The sequence below is a fragment of the Glycine max genome, chromosome 18, assembly GCF_000004515.6.
Source record: "Glycine max cultivar Williams 82 chromosome 18, Glycine_max_v4.0, whole genome shotgun sequence".
Classification (NCBI taxonomy): Eukaryota; Viridiplantae; Streptophyta; class Magnoliopsida; order Fabales; family Fabaceae; genus Glycine; species Glycine max.
Window position 1 is genome coordinate 46086776 of NC_038254.2, and position 10542 is coordinate 46097317.

Here is a 10542-nt window from a genome sequence, read left to right on the forward strand (position 1 = left end):
TCCCAATTGAGGGGTGTCAATGGAAACTTAGAGCGTTTGAAAGAAAAAATCTAAAAGTTTGGGAAATTAGAATGATAAAAGGGCCTCACACATGCGTTATGCCGACCATTTCACAAGATCACAATAAGATGGAATTGAAACTTGTAGGCAAAAATATCCTTGCGATGGTTGAAGAAAATGAGCAACTAACATTCCTACATTCATCACATTCGTTGGACAAGAGTTTGGATAGACCATCACATATCGTAAAGCATGACTAGCAAAACAATGGGCCCTCAAGCAGGTATATGGTAATTGGGAAGAGTCATACAACATACTTCCCAAATACCTACAAGCTTTGCAACTTTTCGTCCCTAGCACAATTGTCAGGATTCAAACTATTCCTGCACTGGACGAGTCGAACCAACCAATTCCAAACAAGGTCATATTCCATTGACTTTTTTGGTCATTGAAGGCATGCATTGATGCGTTTGCATTTTGTAAACCCATTGTGCAAATCGATGGAACATGGTTATATGGAAGATACAAAGGGATGCTATTAATTGCATTTACATAAGATGAGGCTAAAAACATATTTCCATTGGTATTTGCCATTGTCGAGGGTGAGACAGCAGATGGTTGACACTTCTTTTTTTTTTTTTGCAAAACTTGAGAACACATGTGACACCACAACATGGTATATGCTTAATCTCTGACAGGTATGAGTCAATCAAAAGTGCATACAGACGACCTGACAATGGGTGGACAGTAGACAACTTGTCACATGTGTTCTGTATTCGACACATTGGTCAAAATTATAAAAAACAATTCAAAAATGAGGACGAAAGAAAAAGCGTCTTGAGTATGGGTAAGATATCTTGTTTATATTCTAATTCACAATATTTTATTATTTATCATTAAACTAACATTCAGATTTACATTTTTTTTCAAACTACATGGTATGTCATGACTCAACCAAAGTTTTTTCGTCACTACCAGGAGTTATAAGGAGACAACCCACACGACACTACCTAGGTTGATCAAATACCAAGGGAGCAATGGACCTTAGCATGGGATGAGGGAAAACGGTGGGGACACATGACCACTAATTTGGTAGAGTCACTAAACTCGGTGCTAAAAAAAATTCAAAATTTTCCAATCACTACTTTGGTCAGAGCCACGTATGAGAAGTTAAACAAATATTTTGTTGATCGTGAGAATCTGGCTGATGCAATGATCGCCTCAGGACAAGTTTACACACTCATTGCAGTGAAGTTCATCATCGAAGAAGAAACTAAGTCCAACACTCACTTCGTTCAATAGTTTGACCGCCAAAGATTTCAATTTCAAGTTAAGGAAAGAGTGAATACGAGAGAGAGGCGTCGAATAAGGAAATTCACTATCAGGATGGATCAAAGAACATGTGATTGTAGGGAGCCTCAAAAGCTACATATGTCATGTGTACATGTCATTGCTGCATGTAAGCACATCAATATAGATTATTTGCAATATGTTAGTTCAATATACACATTGGAATATAGATTATTTGCAATATGTTAGTTCAATATACACATTGGATTATGTGTCAAGTGTCTACAAAGTCCCGTTAACAGACATGCGTCATCATGAATATTGACCACCATATGAAGGACCACAATTATGTGTCAATCTAGCCATGAGGAGAAACAAAAAAGGTTGACCAAAATCTACAAGAATACGAACTAATATGGATGAGAGAGAAAAAAGGTCAACCAAAACGTTGTTCAATCTACAAGCTAATTGGTCATTCAAAAAATAGGTACCTCCACCGTCCCGAAAATTCTAGTCAAGAAAATTATTATTTTTTCCTATCAATATATTTCATTTCACATCATTCATAAATTCAAAATCATTATTTAACTGTATTATTTTTAACTAATGTAGATCTTCCAAACTAATTTACAATGCACTATTTTTAACTAATTTTCTTTAACTTCATAATCTTCTCTAATTTTATTAATTTTCTTTATTTATATTTTTAAAAAATATCTTAAAAATTATTTTTTTAAAATTAACAAAAACCACGTTGAGAATTCGAGATAGATGAACCTGAATTCTCAACTGGTTTTTCAAAAAAAAAAAAATTTACAAATCACAATGGAAATTTGGATTCCCCCAATCCGAATGTTCACTATGAATAGCATTTATTATGTTTGTGTAAATATTGGGAGAAGTGGTATGCTTTGGTAAAAAAAAAATTTTTACTTGTGTGTTCTGGAAAAAAAAGACATTCGTGGCCCATGACAAACTTAATCACATTTATAACGATTTCAATCGTATGTCATCCCCATTAAATTTACATTTATTTTATAGGTGCAAATAAAAATTTACAATTATCTAACTCAATTATATTATTTTCATTATTTGATTTAGATAAAAAAAAAGATAATTAAATATATCCGTCGATACATTTTATAATGCGGATGAATAATTTTTTTTTAACAAAAGAATAATCTTTCTTATTTTAACTTCAATTACTTAGAATCCACTTTGTTTCTTTAATCCCGTTTCTTGTTCCATCGAAGTACCGTTAATTGAAAAATTCTCTAAAAAAAAATAGGAGTACCAAAAGAGGAGGCCATTAATTAATTAATAAACCTCGTAAAGAGAGAGGAGATGAGTGTTGAGAACGACAAAAACCTTTCTTTCATTCACCGCTCTGTTCCTCTGTTCTCATGTGCGTCACCCTATCACCGTAAGTATCTATCACCACCAATCCACCATAACTTTTGTTAATTACTTATATACTTAAATCATATTATCATTATTACTACTATTAAATACTATAAACAAAGTCATTTTATTTTATATATTTTTCTTATAAATTAAAATTCATAAAGATTGATATTTTATTTTATTTTTTCAATTAAATATTATTAACATTTTTTTCCTACTATTTTAAGCTCTATTATACATATTTTTATACTCATCTTTTATTTTCAAAGAGACTAATTGATTTTAAAATATGTATAAATTATTTGATGTTTTTATGAAATTGATTCTTATAATTCTATTTTTTGGTCTCACAGAAAAAAATTGTTTAACACTAATTAAAAAAAATTTAGTTAATCATATTTAATTATATCAATTTTAATTAAATACTAATTTTTCTCAAATTATATTTTATTAGCAATAAAAAAGAATTATTAAAACTAAAATCTCAATTAAACATATTTTAGAAATAATAATATTAAATAAGATAAAATTAATTATTTAAATTTTCTTATTTATAAAAATTATATTTTTTCTTATATTTGAGACTAGAGGGTATGTATAAAAAAGTTAGTCTTTTATTTTTATTATTACTCTTTTTATATTTAATATTTTCATTTATTATTATTATTATTTTTAATTTTTTATTTTTTAAATTAAATTTCAGTAATTATAAAATTGTGAATAATTAATAATAACTTTATATAATAATTTAAATTATCATTTATAATCCTAAATACAATTTATATTTATTCATTAAAACTTTTAATTAAAACTAAATTTATTATAATTTTCAATTATATAAAAATATAAATTAATCACATAAAATATAAAGATTAACTTTGTGTTTGTTTGCAATTTAGCCCTACGAGATGATTTAATATTATAAGAAATGAAACTTAAAATAATAAAATAAGCAATAAAACACGAAAAAAAATCACACTTTTATATTTTATTTTAATTTAAAACTTTTAACTTAAATTACTTGTATTCTATTTCATTTTACTTTATTATATACTCTATAAAATTATAATTTTAAATAATTTTCTAATCTTAGTGTTCAGTAAATAATATAAAATACTAAAGCTCACAAAGACACACGACACAAGAGGGTTCACAAAACGACAGGACTCAAAACCCAGTTGTCAGAAATAGTATCTGCAACACACAGAAGCAGCGCTGTTCGATTATTACCGGAAATAGCCGGTCTCTTTTCGAGCCCCAAGGTGTATCATGAGCACCTTGCACCCTTCCCTTTGGAGTTTCAATTTTCAAGAGAGAAAAGAGAAAGAGAAGTGAACAAGCCACAGTTATTACCTGTAGAAAACAACACTTCATAGTTCATACACAGAGAGAGAGAGAGAGGAAAAAAAAACACCGTGTTTTCTTGTGAGTTGGTGTGCAGTGGTTTCAGTTCAGATGCGTGTAGAGACCACACACCAACTTCTCCTAAAACCAGTTCAGTTCACGTATCTCTGTGACAACCTGCGCCACTTTCTCTGCATAAGATCATGATCATAATTATTATATCCTTTCCTTTCACAGTCACTATCACTTCCACTGTTCTTCTCTGCAGCTCTTCTGCTCTTCCACTCTCTTTCTCTCTTCATCATCAAAACGGCTCACTTTTCTTTTCTGCACTATGGCTGAGGAGGGTTTTGAGCACTACCATGTCCCACAACAAAGTAGAAGGAACAAGCTGAGAGTTTTCCCTGAGCACCAACCTTATTGTTTCGTTGAATCTTCCTCCACTTGCCCTACTTTAGCCTCTCTCTACGATCCTTCGCTTATTATTCCTTCTGATTTGTTAGCTTGTGCCACCCAACAAGGTGGTGGTGGTGCTGCTGCTAAGGAACAAGAAGGTTCCAATTTGATGATGGGGTTTGTTAAAGGAGCGGTTGTGAATGGTGATGCAATTCAAGTCATCATCAACAACAACAACCCTTTATACCAGCTTCAGAACCTTAGGGAATATGGTGACACCTACAATGATGGGAGTGAAATGATGGTGTTCAAGCCTGAGCCTTTGTCTTTGTCCTTGTCTTCCCACAGTAACAGCACTCATCATTACCCTCTGGAACTGAATCTTCAGCGATATGGGGCTGTTAATCCGGGTTTGGTTGGAGGTAACAGTGAGGTTTCGAGGAATTCTGTTCCACTTGGACCCTTTACGGGGTATGCTTCGATATTGAAGGGATCGAGGTTCTTGAAACCCGCACAGCAATTATTGGAAGAGTTATGTGATGTTGGGGTTCGTGGAATTTACACCACCGAGAAGATTATTGCTCCTGATGCATCGTTGATGGAACCTCCTCGTGAGGGTTTTAGTGCTAGTGAAGTTGTTGGTGGGGATGATCCACTTGGGGAATATCAAAATTATGGTAGGATGAAGAAGTGTAGACTATTAACCATGCTTGACGAGGTATGTTTTTTTTTTTTTTTTCATTTCGGATCTGAGTTATGGTAAATTAAAGATTTCATGTAATGGGGTTTCATGATTATATAAGATAAAATAATAACTAATTTCATCTTAATTAAGAAAGTTTAAGTTAGCTGATATTATTTTATTTTTTAATCTCAACTAAAAAATAAATTTATTTTTAAAATGAAATTTTTTTATGATTTTATACCTGTTATTTTACAAGAAAAAAAATTGGGATCGATTGAATTTCAAATATTCAAATTTACCAATATTTAAATTACGAAGACTTACTTCACATTTTGAATTGTCCGGAAAAGATTATTTATCTCAAAGAAATTTACGTAAAATTTTAGGGAAAACGACCCTTTCATTGGAATTTTTTATCATGAATAAAATGGAGTGATTAAAAACAAAATTAAAATTAAATAAATGAGGTCGAATGATTAAATAGAGCAGAGAGTAATTCATATAATTTTTTTGTTTTTGTTTTTTTTGTGTGTGTGTGAATTGTGTGTTTCATTCTGATAAGTCTCAGTGGTGTTACACTATTTTAGATAAATTTTGTGCAGGAGTGGATTCTTGATTTTAGTTTGTCAGGGTTTTCTTTCTGGCCTTAAAAATTAAGTCCTAAGTTATCATCAATGTGTACTTAATGATTGCATTAAGGGGTTTGCTAGTCACTTCTGAACTAGCATTCCATATTTTGGATTACATGAAGGAATCGCGTAGTTTTTTTTTTTAGTTTGTACGTGTGGGCATAGGCTTTTATTTACTAAGACCAATTAATTACCTAATTCATTAAGATTTTAAAAATAGTTAATGTAATTAATAATAATAAATATATCTTAAATTTATATATTATTTTTAAAATGTCATTGTTAATAATGTTTCTCTTGCTTGCTAATATAATCTCTTTCTCTTTTATTTAATTGAGAATATTTTTAATTTAAAAATACTTAATACAGATTTAGTCTTTTATAAAAGAATAAATAAATTTAAAATTTTGGATCTTATAAATAGGAGGGAAAAAGGTAGTATATTTTATTTGCTTAAAGATGATGCCTGTATTCGGTGAGATATTGGTGGCCTTGGTGAACTTGGTTGTCTTTTTGGAAAAGTTATTGGGAGGGAATATATGCACAGCAAGATTGGGAGTGTAAAGTGTCTGACATGTATAGAAATATTTTCTAGTAAGGGACGTCATCCAGATTGGTTTGGGTAATTAATGTGCATATAAAGTGATTGAAGGAATCCATTGGAAAAGATTTATACTCCGAAAAAGTGAGTATTTGATATGATCTTGTTGTTCTAGGATTAAAGAAACTTACATATGACAAGGGTTTTTTTTTACCTTTATCTAGGATTGGCTTTAGATTGGGATTAAAGTAACTATGATTGTGTTATTGGGGTTTTACTCTGACAACAAAACTATTAAAATTCTGGATGCTATAGTAGTTGTATGTCATGTCATGATAGAATATAATTTTTCACTTTATGTTTGACAATTATTAGTTGCAGATTGATTCTATGAAATGAAACTGATCTTCTCACATGAAATTGGTACTAATAATTTCTGATAGGCCATGCATATTTAGCCGATACATGGCTTGTTATGTTTAATTATAAAAGATTAGGATGCAAATCTTATATATTTTACAGTGGATACTAAATATTAATTTTACATTCATTATGAATTAACTTTTACTTTTCTTAGTAAGCTAGCTGCAGTATAAAATTATTGTAATACCATGCAATGCCACAAATATGCCTCTTCTAAACAATCATAATGCCCGTAGGCACAGACGTACTATGTGAGCGCTCAGTGGTCTTATATTGTCAAATGTAGGGCATCAATATGCACATGCATTGTGCCCCAATCAGTTCCTTCAGAGAATAAATATAACCTTGAAAAGTGAAAAAGGCGATGAATAATAAAATGGTACTATCTATGTGGCATTAGAGTATATATGTGACTTGTCATTAAGATTGGTGGTGTATGTTGTACCATTTGGTAGTTGTCATGTTTGAGTATGCTTTATGATTTTTCTTTAGGTGGAACCTATTCTTGCTTAAGCAGTCATTTATACCAGAGTTCAATTTTTTGGAAGGAAATACAAGGCATGGACATGTTTTTAACCCCTTAAATAGATATTTATTGAAGTTGATATAAAATAAAAATAAAAATCCACGCCTTGTATTTCCTTTCAAAAGCATTGAACCTAGTGGAAAACCTTTGGGAACATGGGGAGAGGGGGTGGAATCAACGGTGGAATATAACCAATACCTATTTGGTCAGGTCAATTCCTCAATGATATGTGTGTAAACCTTGTAAGCAGTCTGATGTGCGTAAATCAATATATTGGTTTTAATCTTTTGTTAAAAGAGTAAAGAAAACATGATTGAAAAGTGAAAGAATAGAAGGGAAATGGAATAAGAATGTTCACTAGTTCAAATACTGTATTTTCTTTATAAGCTACAAGGAAAATGTTTCCTGAACACTGCTTGGTCCCTATATTTCTTTTACCACAGTTCCTGGACAGGGATTGGTTCCTGTGGAAGACCAACATACATACCTGTGGGTCCTTGCTCTTGTGCAATGATTGAATTGTTGTAAAATCTTATGTAAATTAAAATGATGTGCACAACTTATAACTCTAAATATATATATATATATATATATATATAAAACATGAAAACGTTACACCATGTAAACTAATACAACTATAATTATATTTATACATTTTGAGGTGGAAGAAGTTGTTTACAAATTATAATGAAATCAAGTTATACTGAGTATTATTTTTCTTTCTTTTTAGTGGTTTTATTAGGCGCGCAGTTGTTGATATTCACTTTACTCCTTATTTGAATTTTATAGTTGTCATCATAGTGATTCCTTCTAAATTGATCTTGCTAATTAAACTCTAGTTATCCGTTGCGGTTTTATTTTGTTTCTTATCATTTGACAATTTGAACTGTAGCTTGTTTGATTCATTTTTTTTCTCTCAGTGTTGTAAATTTGCGCATGGGAGGAAGATTTTCTTACCCTTAATGCACCAAGCACTTCCAGCAAACTCAAAACTTCTGAATTTAAATTTTCCTAATATATAAAATTGCAAAGTTCACAGAATTAAAATTTTACTGGACACAAGATGGGGACTTCTACCTATCTCGCTGTTGTACAAAACACCTGGACATCAACCCATGATTATGTTATGGTTTTGAAGTTCAAATTTATTGGATTCAAGGTATAGAATGTGAGGTTGTGTAGAAAGTTCAAATTTATTTGCTTGCTATTTTTATATTCTTGAATTTGTTTGTAAATCTATTAATGTAAGATGCTACGATGAATAAGGATTTCTGTGGAGTTTCATGTATGACTATCACAAGTCTTGTACTCCATCTCTATCTTAAGAATGTATAGGTTTATGGTAATGGAACACAATCTTAGTTCTCATTTTTCATTGGATGGTGCATAAAATTGCTCTATTCTTCCCTTACCGTTGTGATGGATTATCTGAAACCTGAATGTATAGAGCCCAATTAGATGTTAAAAGTTGGGGAATTCTATGATTAATTACAGAACTTCATTGCCTAAGTCCTTCAACATTATATAGTTGGTAATTAAGTAGTCCCTGCTGCTACTGATACAAGTGCAGAGAATCTCAGTATGTTACCTAACCACCAAAAATTTCAATATTTGATCTTAATTATATGAAATCTTCTTTGTTAATCACAAACAGGTTCACAGGAGGTACAGGCAGTATTATCAACAGATGCATGCAGTGATAACTTCATTTGAGTATGTTGCAGGCCTTGGTAATGTGGCCCCGTACGCAAGTTTGGCTATAAATGCCATGTCGAAACCATTTAGATGCTTGAAGAATGCTATTACTGACCAGCTTCAGTTCATCAACAAGGCTCCTTTTCAGATAAGCAACAGAAAGGATGAATCTCCAAGGTTCCACAGCAGTGATAGGGGCACTCACAGCCAAAGGCCAGGGTTTCTTGAGCACCAGCAACCAGTTTGGCGACCTCAAAGAGGACTCCCTGAGCGAGCTGTGAGTGTTCTCCGAGCCTGGTTGTTTGAACACTTTCTGCACCCGTAAGTACTATTTAAATTTTATTAACACGAATCGAGTAATGCCTTGTGTTTGATATAAACTTCATGGACATGTTGGTTTTTCACTGTTTCCTTCATTCCTCACCTAAACAACTAATACATGAATGCTTACATGCATATGGACCCCCCCACCCTTAATTTCATGAGACTAAGGTGTCTATATTACTCAATTATTGTTCTCTTGATACAGTTATCCTACTGATACTGACAAGTTAATGTTGGCTAAACAAACCGGTCTATCTCGCAACCAGGTGAAGATTCAAGATAAATGATCCATCTCTTGTAAATCTATTTCAAATGTACTTGTTGATGGATTCTACAATTGTTTCTTGACTATATCTTTTTAACAGGTGTCTAATTGGTTTATTAATGCAAGAGTAAGGCTTTGGAAACCAATGGTGGAGGAAATACATATGCTAGAATCACAACAAGGTCAAAAGAGGTCACATTGGGAAGAAAGAAGTAAGAAAAACCTAAGTGATCATTTACCTTCAGATCACAACTCTGTTGTTACTGAGAATCCATCCACCTCCATGGAGAAGTTTCATGATGCCCCTTATAAACACCCTAGAAATGAACTTGCTAACAAGCAAGTGAGGAGTCAGGAGCAGCTGAATCAGACCAACACAGGCAATCAGCAAGTCATGGGTGTTGGAGTGAGCAATAATGGGGTGTCTCTCACACTTGGTCTTCACCAAAATCATCACGGTATTGGGTTGTTTGAGCCCTTTGGAATGAGTGCAGCTCAACGTTTTGGCGTTGCCCTTCAGCCTGAGGGCTATGTTCTTAGTAGTTTTGAATCACAAAATCGACATTTTGGAAGAGATGTTATTGGAGGAGGGCAATTGTTGCATGATTTTGCATGCTGAAGATGTCTTCAATCTACTCACCTTGCTTGGACATCATTTGATTCGGTGATATTATATTATACTAACCATATTTCTGTTGTTGCTGTAATCAATCATCGGAAATTAGGAAAAAGGAAAGTGATTGAAATATTGGCCTTCGATGGTGCTACTAAGTTTGTGATTAAGTGGTCTCATAATTATTAAGCCAACAAGACTGTAAAGTCATTGTAAATTCATTTTAGGGGGAGAAATATTGTGCCGAAGTTTTTATTTTTATTATCCTCAAAGTAGTTAGTTTGTTAATTTTGTTTGTAAAATTTGAACGGACAACTTTTTTTTTTACCATCAGGTCAACCTTTTTAAGTTATATTTTCTAAAATATGTTAAATTTGGCACACAAAATGGCACACATATATCGGTAT

General features: G+C 32.1%; 1 protein-coding gene across 1 annotated transcript; it reads left to right on the top strand.

Annotated features, from left to right (window-relative positions):
* Positions 1–3859: 3859 nt before the first annotated feature.
* Positions 3860–10289, top strand: LOC100790713 (BEL1-like homeodomain protein 9). Its single transcript, XM_003551464.5, has 4 exons — positions 3860–5152; positions 8893–9254; positions 9463–9523; positions 9623–10289. The coding sequence occupies exons 1-4, from the start codon at positions 4373–4375 to the stop codon at positions 10139–10141; spliced, it is 1722 nt and encodes a 573-aa protein (XP_003551512.1). The 5' UTR covers positions 3860–4372; the 3' UTR covers positions 10142–10289.
* The last annotated feature ends 253 nt before the right edge of the window (positions 10290–10542 follow it).